Source organism: Haliotis rubra, unplaced genomic scaffold (assembly GCF_003918875.1).
Source record: "Haliotis rubra isolate DU_JTF1 unplaced genomic scaffold, ASM391887v1 Scf974, whole genome shotgun sequence".
Lineage (NCBI taxonomy): Eukaryota > Metazoa > Mollusca > Gastropoda > Lepetellida > Haliotidae > Haliotis > Haliotis rubra.
Window position 1 is genome coordinate 97,374 of NW_025767717.1, and position 19,047 is coordinate 116,420.

The 19,047-nt window shown below is 37.0% G+C and overlaps 1 protein-coding gene across 1 annotated transcript; it reads right to left on the reverse strand.

The window, feature by feature from the left end:
• Positions 1–3,142: 3,142 nt before the first annotated feature.
• Positions 3,143–6,273, reverse strand: LOC124265363 (patched domain-containing protein 3-like). Its single transcript, XM_046700136.1, is given in 4 exon segments — positions 3,143–3,415; positions 3,418–4,526; positions 4,997–5,203; positions 5,328–6,273. Coding segments are annotated over 4 exon segments (2,535 nt in total).
• Positions 6,274–19,047: the final 12,774 nt, after the last annotated feature.

A 19,047-nucleotide genomic window follows, 5' to 3' on the forward strand; every position in this document is an offset into this window, starting at 1 on the left:
GATAATTATCGTCATTTTTTTAAAGAGACGAGTGGGTAGCGTCTAATATTATTATGTTTATACTTTAATGCTCCTGTAACTACTATTAACTGGAATGTGTGTATGCTTATATAAGAAATATATAAATATATGCTTAATCACTTTCTATGTAGGCATAGGTACACACACACACACCCCACAGTCACACGTTAAACCTAAATACACGTGTGAAGGAAACTCCAGGGGTGGATACAGCTTTTTGAGAAAGAGGGTGGACATCTGCGTTAGGTAGCCTAGTAGTTACAGCGTTAGCTCGTCATGCCGTACACCCGGGTTCGATTATCCACATGGGTACACTGTCTCAGGCCCATTTCTTGTGTCCCCCCACCATGATATTGCTGGAATATTACTAAAAGCGGCGTAAAACCATACTCACTCACTCATTCTAGACGCTGCATATATGTAACAAAATACACGTGGTCTATTGCCTTTATTTGCAAGAAATGATTTGTACATGTAACATTATGTTTTACAGATTATGTAAACGGCACATCGTATTATCAATCTCCACTCCTCGGGATCATACAATGTAAATAAAGAGCATTAACGCTAGTGAATAACCAATCTCGATTAATTGTAGTATATTACATTACATCGATATTTGTCTGTTTTGTACTTCATTTTGCAGCAATGGATTGAGGACTTTGTGAACTAGACAAATGAAATATATTTAGAGTGCAAGAAACAATAAAAATGTTAAGTGTGCCACGGGACTGTAGTTCACCTAGATATTTAGGCAGTTTAAAATGTCCACAGAGAGAATGTCACAAGTTGCTATCAGCATTGCTATTAAAATGTTTCCAGCAGAAGTGCTCAGTAAAACAGTATAACCAATTATGACACTAAACAATATTACCAAATCTTGCAGAAAAAATTATTTTTAACATTTTTCAATGCAGAAGAGTTAAGTACCTTTCTCTCAAAGTTTCTCTTCCTAGGAGAATACTAATTTCAGTTTCAAAAATATTTTAAAAAACCATGATTTCACCATAAGAAGATATATGTAGGCCAAAGTTCAGCATTCTCAGTTTCAGAGGAAATTATGTCAACAACGTCAAACATGCAGTTTGAGAGCAGTACAGTACAATTGGTTTTCAATACAGCTGCAAGGTGGCTAAACATAAAAACAGGAATATATAAATCCCGAGCCCCACTACACGCTACCGAATATGTTTTTACACTTGAAACAATTGCTATTAAGTATCAGCAAAGGTCAAAATAATAAGTATCGCAAACTAATTATATTATATGCAATATATTATCTTTATACAAAGCCAGACGACGGAGGATGCTCGTTCCAAGCTCATTGGCCTTTTTAGGCCAGGTGAGGTAAAATGTCAATATGGATGAAGATGTATAAAAGTTATACATCAATCATTCAATCATTCATCAATCAAAACAATCATTCAGTCATTTTCATTGTTGATAGAATAATGTTATACCTAAAATGTTCCTAATCTCTTTTTTGAGTGTAGAACAGTATGTTCTGTTTGATATCTCCTCTACATTGATGATTATTACATTTTATTAGTTTAGTAATCAGAAACAAAATACTCAAATCCGACTTGAGCATCGCAATCGGCACTAGAGAACTATAAATGAAATACCCCCTGCAAGAAACCACAATCTATTCATCTCATCATCTTAGCGAAGCAAAAATAATAATGAGGATAACATTGTTACGTCACACAATGATATATCTGAATAAATAGTTTACAAGTCACAACTTACAACTTTACAAGTCACATCAAAATAAATGTACCCATTCCAGGTATAGGTTGCTTGGTGTTCATAGAAATCAATCGGGGTTGGGGCTTTATCTTCCCTTAAGTGAGCTCTCACCAATGTTCACATTAATTATGGGTTTTCTAGAGGACGTCTTAACCTTCAAACCCATCATCATAACCTTGATACATCATCTCCTGCTATTATATTGTACTGACCCGACGGAAGATGTCTAATCCTTTTCTACACACGTGTGTAAGTCATTCTTGTTATTTATATAGTTGTGTATATAGACGCAAGGAGATCTTCACATGATATAAATTCTATTAAGAACCGATGAGAAAAGGGTTATGATTTTGAACAATGTTTTAAACAATTTATGAAAACGCTCAACGATAACAGAAATCTGCATAATATATAACGCTGCAACGATCCTTGCTTATGCACAAATGTCATTCCGGTAGCGTATGCCATTCAAATGTAATGACACCCCATACCATTACACAGCTATCCGACATCGACGACATTAAGAAAAGTTCCCCTGACGTCTGGAGATCTTTGCTCGACCATCAGCTGTCTATTTGAGATCTGGACTCACTACACTGTAGTGTCCTAGTTTTGTCTTCTGGACCTCAGATACAGTCTGTACAAAGTTAGGGGTCCTGACGGTGACCGTGAAGCAACATTAGGCGTATTGCTGGACGTTGAGACCGGGGGTTGTACTCATACACCTAAGGTTCTGCCACATATTGGTTTCAACCAAGGATTTATCTGAGCAGTTACTGTGGCAGTTTGATATCCATACCGTAGATGCATCAACTGAATGTGGTCGTCTTTTTGACGTGACGTAACGATGGCAGAACACAGCTGAGAGGCTACTCCCAAAAGCCAGAAAATTAAAGTAGTTAAATCTACTTCCAATTATGACAAAAGGTTAAAAGTTGCTGCAAAAATACAAAGCAAGATACTTTAACAGGCACTTTACCTAGAAGATTACACCGGCCACCGAGAAATCTCCAACCAAGAAGTCAACATAATTCTATGTTCCTGCATCGGAAACTGCTACTTTTGGAGATACTTGTTTTGCTATCTTGAGCGGCTTCATTACTGTGGATTTGCCTATAAATTCCAAATTAAAATCCTCCTGTTCACCAAGGCATGCATGTTGACTCCTTATTTCTGGTCTCATGTAATCTCCGAAAACGCTTTTGAGCAGCTGAATTCAGGTGGAATAGTGCTCTACAAATACAATAATAATACCAGTAATAATATGTACCGTTTGCTGTTAAGATATATCTTTGTTGTCAGTGCAACTGAGCATCACATTCATCAAATACATAATTTAGACCAAGACATGAACTCCAGAAGCTTAAGCATATTAATTTGTTGTTTCAGCTTGTTGTGAACTAGCTGGATGGCGTGCTTCTGTGGCCTTTCCTGGTGACTCCGTCGGTCCAACTAGGGACAAGACAACTGGAAGAAGAAACACTGCATGCAGCATACCCAACAACATAACCGTGAGCATGATGTTGAAGAAGGATTTGAAGATGTAGGACTCGGATAAAACCAGGATTATGACGCCAAGGAAAGAGGAGATGGCGCCATTTAGTACGGGACCTGAAGCATGAACAATAGCATATTTGACTTTTTTCACGACGAGTGCTGCCTTTCTCCGAGCAAGAAGGCTGAGCAGACGTGGACGCTGAAGTCAACAGAGAAACCCACAGACATGATGAGATGGATCATAGTGACTGAGCTGAGACTAAGATCCCAGAAATACAGGAAGCCGAATATTCCGACTAGTATGGACACAATGTTGAAAACAACTAGTGTTATCATGAGTGGATGTGGCATGAAGATACACGTGACCACAGTCATCACGACAAGGGCTACCCCAACAGTCTGGAGAGTGCTGGGTAGAATAGCGACGTACTGCTCAAAGAAGATGAAGGCAGGGTAATAAGTGTAAACTGATAGGGGAGAGCCATCTGCCAGTTCTCGCATCCGAGTCATCACCCGAGCCTGCTTATTAGAATCCTTGATGTCATCAGAGAACAGGTAACAGCGACTAGCAATAATATGCTCACCAATACCGTTAAAAGCCACGTCGTTTTTGAATGCTGGCGTTTCATTTAGAAAGTATTGCGCTCCTGATACAAATGTTGTCCCACTCGTGTCATCAAAATAGGAAGAATTCATGTAATTCGTCAACCAACACACTGAAGACTGTGAATTTACTTCACTGTCTGATTGTGCGTCTGCAAGCAGTTTGTTAATTTGTGTTATTGTGTCTTTGTTCAAATAGTTGGTTGTGTCTTCAAATATGAAAGGAATTGGGAAAGTATTGGGAAAGTAGGTGTCTTTGATATCTGTGTATGAGTAGAAATGAGAGGATGGTGAAACCAGGTTCTTTAGATCAAGACCTTGCTTAAGGTTGACAAGACCATATATGGATACACCCAGGTATGATAAATACACAACTACGACTGTTATTTTACCAGCAACATGAAGGAGTATGACAGGGAGTATTTTTCTTGGACCAGTCTCGCATATACGTTCATCTTGCTCTCTTTCTTTAGGACGTGTTCCTCCACAACTGTACACGTAGAGACAATGTTTGTTCTCTTCTCTGTAGTCCAACCGACTTTTCACTCTAAGGCAGGTCAGGCAGTGTCGGCGAGCGTCTACACGGCTGCCGTGAAGACTCAGACAAGGTGCAAAGAAGAAGCACTGGTACAGGTAGCAGAAGATGACGGCCACCCCTAGGGAAACAGATGTTGGAACAATATATGAAATTACATAACCGAACACGAATCATCTTGTTAATAAAAAGTGGAATGCATGGATTCGTCTTTCATGTTAACATGTAATGTCATATGTGGCACGATGAGAATAAAGACAGCTCTCTTGCTATGAATGAAGATTTCCTCCCCATCGACTTAGAACGATTATATATTTATAAGGGGTAATTCGAATCAGTTTAAGATTACATTCGATTAAGGTGTGACCGTCTTTGGCAGCTTGACTCCTGAGAGTTTCTAGGACTTTAGTCCTGCCCCACAAGGAAGCACTCCCGATGGGATAAGTCGTGTTATTATTAACCTTCTAGCGCCTCACAGGCGGCTTGGGTTATCCGGGGCAATAATAATCAGATTATATGTGTTAGTGCTATGAGCATTCACCTAGTGAATGCACTTATCATTATTATTATTACATTCATGAGAATCCACACCTGTATATACACAGAAGTTCCTGACGCTGATGAAGACGGAGGATGTTCCAATTATGAAGGCAAGAAGGTCTGTCAGTGATGTTATGGTGATACCAATGCCAGCTGACGCAAACGTCATCCCAATCCTGTTTGCCACAGACATGTCGTGATGAGGGTAGGTGTCCGCCCAGCTTGACATCAACAGGAACATGTCGTCCACACCAATACCTGTTATAAAATATAGGCTTTAAAACGTCACTTAACAACACTTTCATGATAAAAGAGGTCTGTTATTATATTTAACTTTATGAACGTAAGAAGAGTTCTGCGTGTATTTGAAATATGCAGATACCTAGGACAAGAAATGGCATCGTCCCAACAATGTTGACAAACTTCATTCCACACAGGCTAACAAGTCCAAGGGAAGATGCTATCCCCATTCCAGCCGCTAGAACACCTGCCCAGGAAACCCACGTCCTCGATGACACCATGTCACCACCAACGATTATTGTTGCATAAGTGATCATCAGCGTGAACGTTATTGAGAAGTAAGTGATGTCCCCTCCGGTGTTGGCATCCAGTTCCTTGTTCAGAGACTGCGATGCAGCATAGCTCATGGTAACGTTTTCAGGTTTCAAGGTTGACATTACTTTGATGAACTCATCTTCCCAGGCAATCGCTGCAGCACGAAGGATGACCGAGTCCTGCCTCAGGTGGAAGGTTACTTCCAGGTACCCTGCTGAAACTAATTTACCGTCCTTTGCGTTGACATTTCCTAAGACTGAAGACAAATCTACATTGTTGAATACCGGATAAGTTACACCACCAGTAATAGAACCATTGAACGTATCACCAGATCTGTAGCAGCTTCCGTCTCTTCTAGCACATACATCAGAGTAGGAATACTGAATATTGTTGAGCGTAACAGTTATATTCTTGATATGATCAATATAGAATCGTATTGCTGACAGTGAGTCCTCATCAACAACATTTACATCTGAAAATATGACATCCCCGTATAGGTCGGACTTTGTCAATGAGCGAGGGAAGAAGTTGCTGCCTGAGTCGTCTTCAAATACCGCCTGAATCTTCTCTCTGTCCTTGGAGGCCTGACTACCCACTGGAGTATACAGAGTTTCTGTGTCCGACTCCGACGTCAGTTTAAACATCCCACAGCTCAGACCAGCAGTCACGATTAATGACAACGCGATGAGCTTGATAGGATGGGAACCAATCAGGATTCCAAGATTTCTGAATCGATCCGTGAACCATTTCGGGACCCGCACATAGCAAGCCATGTTTTCATTGGAACCACCCTCTTGTTCGCCTGTAATTGAAAGTAAAATATGCCTTTACCATAAATAAATAATAATAATAAATACTGAATAAAATCAGGGTGTATTTCAACGCTTTTGAATACCTTTTGGCGAACACCTGGTGTCATATCTGATTTTTAGTGATCCATTATATCTTTCACCGCTAGTCCATCTTTTACACCAAATAACGACTGTTTCTGCAGATACTCGAGAGTGGTTATTCTTTTGCAATGGAATTGTTATTTGAGTTATTTCAGGTTTTGAATCGTTCAAGTTGTATTTATAGAATAAAGTGAGTTAAGGGTTTATCTGTCAGCTATATATCGAAGAGAAAGTGAGATATGGTGTGTTTTTCTTCTTTTTAAAAAAAAAGTCAACAAGAATGTAACAGGGTCTTGACACATAAGAGATGATATTTTGGATTGTTTACGTACACTCATCAAGAACACTTCGTTATTTCAAATCCCAAACTATGCAAACCATGGACCATGTTTAGAGACAGCTTCACTTACCCATATCACCGCCCTGTCTTGAAGAGGTTGATAGATTATGTCCCCTTCAATGAAAGTATATTGAGGAATTCTGAAGAAAGATATGATAAAAAGCCAATCAACATTTAACAGCCCTATCACATGATACTTATCACTCGTGAACTGAATAGTTCACTTCAATGTGAAATTGCCATTATTATATTATGGCTTTTATGCCGTTTCTATTCATCATCTGCTAGTGTAACAATGCAGTAGGTAGTCATATATCAACTGCAGGGAAACATATATTTGTCAACCACATACATATTTTAATTTTGCCTTTCCATGTCAGATAACAGGATTATCATATCGAGCAAACCTGACAGTGTGTCCTTGTCACAGGAAAATAAAAACACTATTTTCTATTATAAAGAGCCAAGTGTTCTGTTCGTCATTCCTTTTCTTACTGATCTTGGTCAGAATAACAATTCCGGCATACAATGATATTTTATAGCGAAACGCCACGTGTACATACAAGAAGTCATATTGTGTCACACAATATTAGTTTTAATCTGATGGATCTCGTTGTAATTCATTCATAATGCGTCACATTTCACACCGCCAAATCAGTCAGGGTCATGTTATTGAACAAGCATATTGTAACACTAGTTAGGGAAATGTCTTTCGACAATTCCGACATGACCATCAAATGGTTTAGTCTGCCCTTGACGTTTTAAGGACAAGGAACTGTTAATATATACGCTATTGTCACTTCCTTATACCCTGTCAAATGCCCCTTTAGAATCAACAGCACAACAATCTTTACAGACAATTTAACCTGCCAGGATCAACATGAGCAACACAGGTGGTTATGTGGTTATGCACATCGTATCATACAAGGTGTATACCCAGGCGAAGTACACATAAACTGATAAGGAACTGATGGATTATATACCATCAATAAGAATAAGACAGCCAGATCTATCTCAGGAAGAGCCATTTGTGGATGGAATTAAGAGACAATCTAAACACTTATATTACACGACATAATATATACATATTAGTTTCCTCTCAAAACCGTAGAATCCATTTCATGACCCAAACTAAAGAAAATTCTGTTACACAGGAACATGTAACGTGAAACATACATTGACGCCGATATTTGTCTTTTGGGGGGTTAATTTATACAATTCAGTTGTAATGAATACTCTAGTAAGAAAACAACGCATATACATTCAAATAAAGTAATTGATCAAATTTCTATAAAACTTACCAGTATTACATCAGACTGAGAAGTAAGTATTACAATTTGAAGTACGATATCGGCTTTGACTTGCCTGTCAGTACGTCCAAGGATAAGTCGGCAATACCCATTGGCCAATACCTTGCCTGCATTGCAAATGTGATCAAACACTGGTGATTTATGGCCTTAAGTGTTGAGCAGCCCATGGAAGTTAAACACACTTCCATGTAGATGTCGACTCATTTGTGGGTGTCTTAGGGGAAATGCCTATATATTCCTTCAGACCTCTAGAATATTTTCATTCTCCGTTAACAATCGATTTTAGATCGACTTAAACCCTAGTAGCTAATGTATCGGCAAGCTGTGAAGTGTTCTTGCTATGCGACAGATAACACTGACGGGGAAAAACCCAAACATTATGCTTTGTCGCAAGAGAGATAATCCTTACATGGGTAGTTCGTTCAACTTCTCTTTTCAATCTAATTGATCATACACCAGTGTCAGACGGTAGAGGTTAAGTTAATATCCAACGTTTTGAAAAAGCTGTGGGAAATTCAAACCATTCAGTTCATGCTATCATATCCTGACAGTTACATAAAATATGTTTAGACAAAAATGGATATATATGGTTTTCTGTAATTTATCAATCGGCATTATATCTAAACTTAAAGTAACCTGTGTGAGATACCTTAAGTATTAAAAATGTTCACTGCAAATTTACAGACAGTATATCTAAAAAAGGCCTGCACAATATTACATAGACAAGTAGTGTAATGCTTAAATTTTAGCCATATTCATAGTAAATTGCTAAACACAAATATTTGTCTTTAGCAAACCAAATAACTACTTATTGCTCTTCTTTGAGGGTTGGTAGAATATATTTGAACATTATGTGGTTGCATGGCCGCAGCTAACTTATTAACAGTCTTCAGTTTGTTCGAATGAATTGATAAAAACACGTTCTTTATGCAGCGATATAGTCATGTTCAGCTGCTTTCGAACACATGTTTCGGTAACATGTGACACCGGCTTGATCACCTTTTCATGCAAATCTTGAATCATCACTATTTGATACTGATTCATTAAAACATGCGCATGATTTAGTTAGCGCATTCTGACAAACACATGGTACCTGTAATAAATTCATGCATGGGTAAAAAAATTACACAAGATAAATTATGTAACTACTGTGTCGTTTTTGTAACAGATGCGTCAAATTCGGAAATGTCCGCATTATGTCTGCCATTGAACACCCCACTGAGGCATTGAATGGTGCAACATTATCAAGTGTTTGAAACGTTCCTGAAAAACGCATGCTAGGTTGTATGTCTGTTGATGCATCCTCAGTTAGAAATTACCATTTGTCAGAAACCTTGACTTATGACCTATCTCTCCTCTCCTGGCGTTTATAATTAATCCCGACAATGCAACCTACAAGACATCCAGTCACACAAACAATATTGCCAAATCTAGTTTGTTTATAATATAAACCACTTGATCACCTCAGTGTTATTTTGTCCAAAGACATGATGTGCTCTTCCCATATTAACCGTACATGTATATGGAATTCTGTAGGGCTGCAACGAGTCACCCATACCTCAATTCGATAAAATTTTCGATATTGGACACTCGATTCGATCATTTTCGATTCGATTCTTCATACAAGTAAAAACATCAGATTTCAGTTAACTCTCCGAGTTCCAGTGAGTCGGCCTTTTTGCGTGAAATCCATCGTCAACTTGGCGATGTCTACTAACGACAATGCTCATTAGACAATTAGCCCGGCATCAACCAATCACGTTTCGCCTTATTTCAGGGCTCGAAACTGCTCGAGATGGATTACAAATTACCTTCTCGCTGTGTGGAAACAATTGAATTAGATATTCAAATATCGAATCGAAATTGTGATTATAGTTATCGAAACTAAGATGTCAGATTCGATTTTCGATGAATTGAATCGAATCGTTACAGCCCTAGAAATCTGCATCAAAAATTATATTTTCAAGCCAAGTCAAGTTATACATACTATTCCAATTCCCCGTTTAATTTGTTATCACATTTGTGAACTGAGGAACAGTTTTCATTTCGCCAATGCTCGCCATAGGTTTTTACATAAATTTCTTAATAGTTTTTCATTGTTTGAATATAAAACTGTTTATAACTTATAAATATTTGAGGTATGTACAGCTGGTGTTATTTCAATTTTAAATTGGTGTAAAGGAACAAGCAAAAATGACATACATCTTCTGGCTCAAATTTACATAAAAAACTAAACCACGTGAGAAAAGCACTTTAGGAAAATTTGTTGAGTATGTTTTATTGCCACAGTTATCAAGCACATTTGCGGTTTATAAATTTTACAGGTATATCATGTTCATGCATTTCAACAAGTTATAACCAATTCAGTAATGCCTTGTAAATGGTGTTTATATGGAGGGGTAAACAACTTAAAAGAACAATAACATTAGGTGTTTGGGGAATTAACGTTCAAGAAATGAAACTTATAGGAAATTCAATATTATCATGTATATGCATATCCCATACTTTAGCTCCATATAACAAAATCGGCAATATCCGAAAACAACACACGAGGCTGCAAAGTCAATACTTGCTAGATTAGTAATTACCTCCATTAATGATTATATTTTCGCTATATTTTCTGTTTTCATACGACCTGTTCGCAAATGCGCGTCTAAAGTCTGGGATAATCCGCACCTTGAAAAGATACAAATAGAAGCAGCGAAAAGGGTTATTGTATTAATGGTATAACGCATTTCCAGTTAGATTATGTTATGACACAGGATGGGAGACACTCTCAAGCAGAAGAAAAGCTGGAAAACTTTCTACTTTATTTATAAGTATTAACTCGTTATTTCCAGCTCACTTGAATGACATGTTGGAATCTTGTTAACTACTCATGCTATTATTGCTATGAAAGCGTAGTACTTTGTATGCACGGGATTTTTTCATTTCAATAATACATTTGTCCGCTGTCTTTATTAATGTTTAACGTAATGTGAACTCATTCAACAGGAGAGCAACATAATGGCATCCCCAAATAAAACTTGCAATAGTTATTTACCAAGTAGGATTTACGTATAATTTGAATTGTGTATGGAATGCATTAATCCTCAGCTTTCTAAACACATAATCTTTAAGAATACCGAGTGCTTTATGCAGATTGTCTAATACATTTTCAAAATCCTGGAATAGAACTGTTGTTAATATTTTTAACCATTTAGATGTCCCGTGGTGGACCTGTCTAATATGTGTAAAATGGAATTTTATAATGTTTCACAGTGTATACGATCTTTAGATTGTCAGAATTGAAATAAAGAACTTTGGAACGGCCGAGGGGAACCTAACGGGAATAAACTCCGCACTGATAGAAAGTTTAAAAATTATTAACAGCGGAGCAATATGTTATTGAAATTCTGCCTTGATCCTATCGCAGTATACTTAGTAAGTTACGATGCGGTACCCTACCCTTGGAAATAGAGGTCAGTAGATTTACTCTCGCCCTAAAACAACTTTACATGATAGAATTTGTAAATGTTGTGATGGCAGTGCGATTGAGGACGAAGTTCATTTTATGGTCAGCTGTCCACTGTATTCGGATTTACGATATGACTTGTGGGAAAATGTATTAAATATGAACCCTTTTTTCTCCCTTGTGGCCTTATGACCAGGCCGCATTTATACTTTGTAATGTGAAATTAATATAACCACTTAGCTGCACTGGTTACTAAAATGTTTAGACCGCCTCCGTGGTGTAGTGGTTAGAGCGTCCGCCCGGAGAGCGGAAGGTCGCGGATTTGATCCCCGACCGCGTCATACCAAAAGACGTTAAAATATGGTACTTGTTGGTCCCTGCCTGGCGCTCGGCATTAGTGGGTACAACATGGACTGGTCGGCTCGGAGTCTGAGTGGGGTATTCATGCTTCACTGCGGCATGATATCTCAGTGGGCTAGCACTATAAAACCAGCTTAAGTCTGGGCTAGTACAAGCAGCCGCACATACACATACACACGCATGCACGTCGTCATATGAGTGAAATATTCTCAAGCACGATGTAAAGCCCAATTTCACGTCCCCTCACCTCACTAAAATGTTTAATAGGCGTAAACGCACTTTGTAGTACTTTAATCAAATATACCACACTACTCCGTTGCTTATAAAGCTGTGATATTTTATTCACTACTATTTGTTTTAGGTATAATGTAGTGTCTTGTGTTTCATAGGCCATATAATTTATAAATCGTCTATGTATGTCTAATATATAACATGTGACACTCAAATAAAATATTTTCTTCTTCTTCTGTACCTTAAAACGAAAAGCCCGCGAATTAAAAATGTATTCGCCAATTTTTTCGGCACATAGCCACAAATAACGGCCATTGATTACGGCAGGCACATCACGTCGAGTGGTACTCAGTCTTATACTTTCTTCGTAATATATTTTTTAAATTTATAATTTGAGCAATATTTTTGTTCTTTGGTGAAGAGAAAACACTTAAGTTTCCCATTTTTGGTTAAATTACTTTTAAACGAAAACAATCTCAATGTTACAACACCGATGAACAGGAACGATCATGGCAACGGCTGTCAACAATGTCAATGTCGGAAGGCTTATCAAGGAAAATCATTGAAACTCTATAAATATGATATGTTTTCACAAATATATTAACAGTTACGTAATCGGACCATGTAATTTATTTCAGCGAAAATAGTTGGATAGATTAAAAGGATGGCGTAATTTTTTCTCTCAAAATCGTTGTTTATTTTAGACATTAAAACAGCTAAACAGCACATCTTTTGTTCTCCATGAAGGAGCAAAAGTGAAATAATTCTGTTGCATCAAAACGCAGAGCTTTCAAAGTTTTAATTCTATCTACTAGTTTTTCACATTGTTCGAAGTGTCCATGTTAAAAAATGGTCAAGTGAACCAATGCATTATTGTATTCTGAAAATTTCGTGACATGACACGTTGGAATTAACGCAATCGTGTCAGTGGAATAAATATGTGACATCGAAAATTCGATTTGTTTACGAGGAATGTTTTCGATTATTTCTTAAGACATGCGTTTTAATTTGTCGTCGCTCTGATATTTGCCGATACAAATATACGAATTATAAGTCAGCTAAATATGAGATATCGGAGATAAGAATATTGAAATCGCTTTGCGCTAATTTAACGTTTTCTACAGGTTCCTGATATGAAACGCATTCCACCTTCAATCAATGAATTCAGGAAAATTTACATTATTTATGCTTGCTTAGGCCTTACCCTATATTTTTGGATAATAATGTTTATTTTTCTATCAAGTATTAATGTGCGAAATATTTTTTCATTTGTTCCTTATTTCATGACACACCAATTGTTTGACATTACCCACCCTCTTTACAGCGATTTATGCTGAAATTAATTCATCAGGCTAAAGTGAGTGAATGAGTTTTACGTTGGCAGTATTTCAGCCATATTGTGACATGATCAAGTTTCAAACAATACATTTCAAAGTAAAACCTGTCAACAAAGGGCAGTAAAGTAAAGTAACTAGATTTATGAGTCACCAACTGCTAGAATGCCTATGAAACAATTTAACTAAAATACGTTTAACGAACTATGATAAAAAAGACTTCACTTGATGACATTTGCCACCAATGATGAATATACCAAGTAACCATTGACTTTTCACCATCAAAAGTTGTTTTTATGGACAACCTGCATTCATTTCCTCAAATAGAATTACATAAAATTCCAGGGTGGTAATTGTCCTCACCATCATATTAAAATAACTGGGCGGCAATTTTCACGGGTGGAAATTGTCCTGCCCCCTAAAAATACACAGGTGTAGAGACAGCAGTAATGTTGTTATTGTATGTGTCCAGTTACAACCGATACTATCAGTTCCCATTACTACTTAAACAACCATCCCTTGACTCAAGTGAAGGTCATGGTCGGCAAATTCCTGTCTAGTCTCAAGAGAAACAACCGGAAAAAGATATGAGATAGCTACTAGAGACCCCACTCCTGTAAAATGCTGTGTCAACTACAGAACAGAACAGAACTGTATTTCGCTTAGGATGATATGCTCGACATGTGAAGTACAAACGAAAATAGCAGAAAACAATTTTCACATGATGGCGGAGGAGGGTTTGCTGGAGGACATAACACATTTCATAATGATACTACAATATGTACTTGATTTTCTCATGAGACCAAGTTAAGTGCACTGGAAGAGAGAAACTATTTCCATATTGGGTCGGGTAGAGTAAGCCTTTGGTAGGTAATTCATATACTCAGCATTAAAGAATGGGCTGATAAAAATATAATGATATTCATCACCAGTAGCTAGTTTGAGGATATGGTAAGTGTAACCTGTCGATGAATTTGAAATATATAACTTCCCATGTTGAAGATTAATATCGTTAAGTTTTTGTGCAATAGTGCTTATTAGCCTGGGAGGAGAAATGTTTTCTATATTTGCCATAAGTAGGACAGTCGGAATGATTTATGATTTGTTGTGTACAAGACAAGCCTTTATAAATGGTGGAGGTAAGGACCGTGTCTTAGTACATAATAATAAAAATAAAGGAATATGACAGCTTAGTAGCCTTTCCAGAGATATAGGCCAGTAGAAAATCCCTGGTTTTTTAGTTAACCTAGACATTTACGATAACAAGCCAGTTTGTTGGCAAAAATGATTATCATGATCCTGTGTGTCTGTAATAAAAACCCAACCAAACTCAACCTTGGGGAAATATGTTAAATTTCTCATTAAAAAATTGTTACTTGAGCTCCGTGTGTATGTTTGACCTGTATGTAGTTGTCAGGCTTGCCCAGTATTTTATCATTCTTGTTTTCGCTGGGATAGATAAAGCTACTGTACCGGATTCGCGAAAAAGCATGAACAGATGGATGCTTTTCTGCAGCAGGAGCAGTTTTCTTAGAAATGATTACTGAATATTTTGTTGCTTTTAGGTTTTCAAATCCTCAAATGTCGCTGCCATAAAGTAAATTAGGTTTTACTATTTCATCGAAAAGATACAGTTAACATTTACGAGAAAGGTTAGACAGTCGGCTTTTCCGTAAAAACAAAATACATAGCTTATTGGCTTGGTCACATTGATTTTGAATGTTAATATTAAGGTTCCGTTCATAGTTTATGGCTAGGGGGATGATGACGATTTAAAGGGTTGGGGGTTGGGGTGGGGTGCACCCATTTTGTTCTGGGGAGGTAGGGGGCTCAGGGTCAGCAATTTTGTACATAAGAATATTAATACAATATGTTTAAAATTATGGGAAGGAGTGGGGGGAGTAAATGATTTTGTACATGACATGAGGGGGTGGGGTGTCATTTACTTTGTATATAGATTTTAGGGGGGTTATTCACATAGTACAATATGCTTCTATACTGGAAAAATAAGTTAGGGATATTGTTATTTTTATGATTGATATTTTATCAGTGTGACAATAAATAAATAGATAATTGTTCATAATTTCAAAAATGTGCATATATCCCTAACTATTTTTGTCCAGTATATATAAAAATCTTCATAACCACCCTAGCCATAATAAATTATGGACGGTCCCTAAATTTTCTGCGTTCTGAAGCCCAAAAGTATTGATATTTATTATCATGTTGTCAGGAAGTCTCGTTCAAGTAAACCTTGATGATTTTGTCTTTAACACTGCCATCGAATATATGGATTTTTGCTTTTACTGTATTAATGTTTAGTTTACAGGATTTGCAATAATCACCGAAAATATTTAGTGAATGCTGTAGGTTCCGTGGCACATGTTGCCATAAAAACAGAAGCATCAGCATACAATAAAACAAACATGACAACTGCAACATCGAACAAAAGGTTAAGAGGTATAGGAATATACACGTATAAGAACATTTTTGCAGCCATAGTCGGCCAATAAGAATTCAATATCATTGAGGTAGACCGAAAATATAACCGGCGACAGAATTTCCCCTTGACTAACTCCCATGTTATGTTATAGTTGTATTGGAGATTTGTTTGCATGGATGTATATAACCACGATTTGTCCAGAGCTTACAGTTCTTGAAGGTAGCCATTGCCGATACTACTTTTTCTGCTACAATTGGCGTCTCACATTTATGCGGATGACACAAAATGATGTTCCACCAAATCTGGTGGTTATGTAACCCCATTTCTATACTCGCACAAAATCATGCGCGAACCAGTGCGTGAGGCTGATAACCTTCCTAATGTATTTGATAGTCTGCTCACCAATGTAGGGCCGCCACTCGGTCAAATCCACACTATTCTGGGTAAACTGACCCTCCAGAATCTGTCATCAAATTTGTTTTGTCCACTAAACTGTCCACTTACTTACACTTACACTTACCTACCCCTTCATCTTCCCCATTTACAATAATTAGGCTATTATTTCTACACAGCTCATGATTATTTACATTTCCAACGTCCTCTGAGAATCATGCTGTGTCAATATTACATGTATTCATTATTTAATAGTAATGTATTTCTTCAAGAACATCTGTGAGCTTAGAGAGTGTGTTTGACATCTGAAGGATGTTAAAGTCAGCAAGACATAGAATTTCAAGATCCATGGAAAGTTGATTTAAGGCTGATTCCAAATGGGTAAACATATTGTTATGGTAGCAGGGGATTACTAAGCTTGGATATACAGCACCATCAAGGTCGTCTTTTTCAGTAATATTTCACATCAAACTTTCAAATGATGTAAGCATGAACTTCACATATCTGTTGAATGCATTTCTTATAATGATTATTCCATCTGATCTTGTTCTTGTCTTTCTATTCCCGATGGATGAGAGGGAAACATCAGTTGGCTAAGCCTCCAATGACACCTCTACAAGTAAGTGCTGCCTCTTGTGGGGTTGTTTTTTTTCAGGTTGAGTGGGAGCTAAGTGAAGGGGGGAGTTCCTGTGGGTCCTGAGAGGGGAGAAATCATCTCGTTTTTCGTAAGTAGTAGATGGGGTGTCATAGTAGGTTTAATTACAAGAAAATAATGACTCGTTTTAGGTAATAAAAAAAATGCGCCTCTTGCTACCTCTGTTGCGCTGCGAGTAGTACGCATGCCTGCATTCCCAATTCTTCACAAATGGTGTCTATTGTTAAGACCAGAAATATAGATATATATTTAAGATCCCTCCAGAAATTGTAGTGAATCTTGTCAGTGAAGCGCAGCTGCCTGTGTCACTATCATTTGATCCAGAACAATATCTTCTCGATTACCAGGTAACAGCTTCATTTTCACAGCTGAAGCTAATGCCATATTAACAGCTCTTAATTATATTAATAAAAAAAGTAAAAATAACAATACATACTATTTTCAGACTCTCTTTCATGTCTTCAGGCTATTGAAAAATTGTCTTCTCAACATCCAACTCCGTGACAACAGCGAACTCACATGGGATGTGTGTCATTGTTTACATTTCGCCCATGTATAGACGACACTCCTGTCTCGAAACTGCTTAAATAAAGTTTTACGATAAAATGTTGAGAAAAAAGTCTAGCCACCCGTTCTCTGATTCTGAATCAGATAAGAACAGCGTAAGTTAGTCAACTGTCGGTTTAACCAAAGTGGTTCGATTAAAATGTTTCATTATTCAGCTTGTTCCATTTTTGAGAGGATCTGAAACTTGTCCATGCTTCGAAGCCCTCTATCCAAAAAAAGGGTTACTGATAGTAGCATAATTTAGTATAATCTCTGAAATATGACCATTGTAGAGGAAGCATTATTGGTAATAAATGATATCCATTATGTATGGGGCAAATCCTAGCACTTTTAGAATAAGCTTTGTAAACTATTTAAGTAAAGCATCTAAAACCTTCTCAAAATCAATCAACATTACGATTCCTTCTTCATTTGTGTTTTTTTTCTAACACACAATAAGCTGATTTATCGCTAATACATCGATCTGCAATGAATCTATTTTGTTTCTCTGGAATGCGTACAATTTAATCTATTTGTTACAAAATAAGATAAGAACGGGATGGGGTGACACTTTGTAAATTTATTTACTATCTTGTCTCAACGACAACAACAACAACAATAACAGCCCTCCCTTTTGCATTGTTCATTGTCAAAACATCAGCTGATTGTTGTCAAAGAATATATCTAGATGTCCATTTACTCGTCATTCCCAAAAGACCATTGAAGAATTCTATTGAAAATACGTCTGTATTAAAATTATCATTTGTTTTCAATGACCTCATGAATGTTTTATTTTAAATTTCAACTGACTATGGATTGATGAGCCAGTAAACTTTCTATTTTCTAAGTGACAAAAACACATTTTTCCTTCTTCGTGTCGTGTAATTCTATTTGTATCCTCCCTTGTTTATTCTTCTCGTATTTTCTCACACGCCTCTTTGTGTGCTAAACGTTTTGCCGAACGCGATTCATCTATATTTTGTATATTGTAACTTATTGATCATGCCAAATTTTGTCATTTACTACCAACGAAAGGTCAAATGTTAAAGTTTTTAAGATTTTAGCATTAGAAGGGCCATTGTAAATATCTTGTGAATAAATATGAAAACTTCTAATCTTGCTTATTGTCTGGGGATTTCCCCCCAATTATGTAAATCTTTTAGATTTACCATTTGACTCTCGCCATGCGTCAACTAAATTGTAACTGTCAACATTTTCTGTCAATAACTGCAACTTTAAAATTGTTGATATATTGGTAGATAGTTATACAACAGGAGGGTTCATTATCAAATTTCAGTCGCCAGTAATACCAAAGATTCATTGTCGAATGCACCGCGTGTTTGGAAATATGCATTGTGTAAAGGCAATCTGATTCTATCAATAGTGGTGGCAACACCACAATAAGTACCTTTTTCATTCTTAAAAATAGATATTTCCTCTTCCTTATTACTCTTGAACAATGGCACTACATTTGAATGTAGTCAAATGCATATGAATGTCGTCAAATAATTGAAGCTTTTCGTTTTCGTAATGTATTTATTATATCTTCTCTTGTGTTTATAGCGGCTATGAACATCTAAGTATTAGA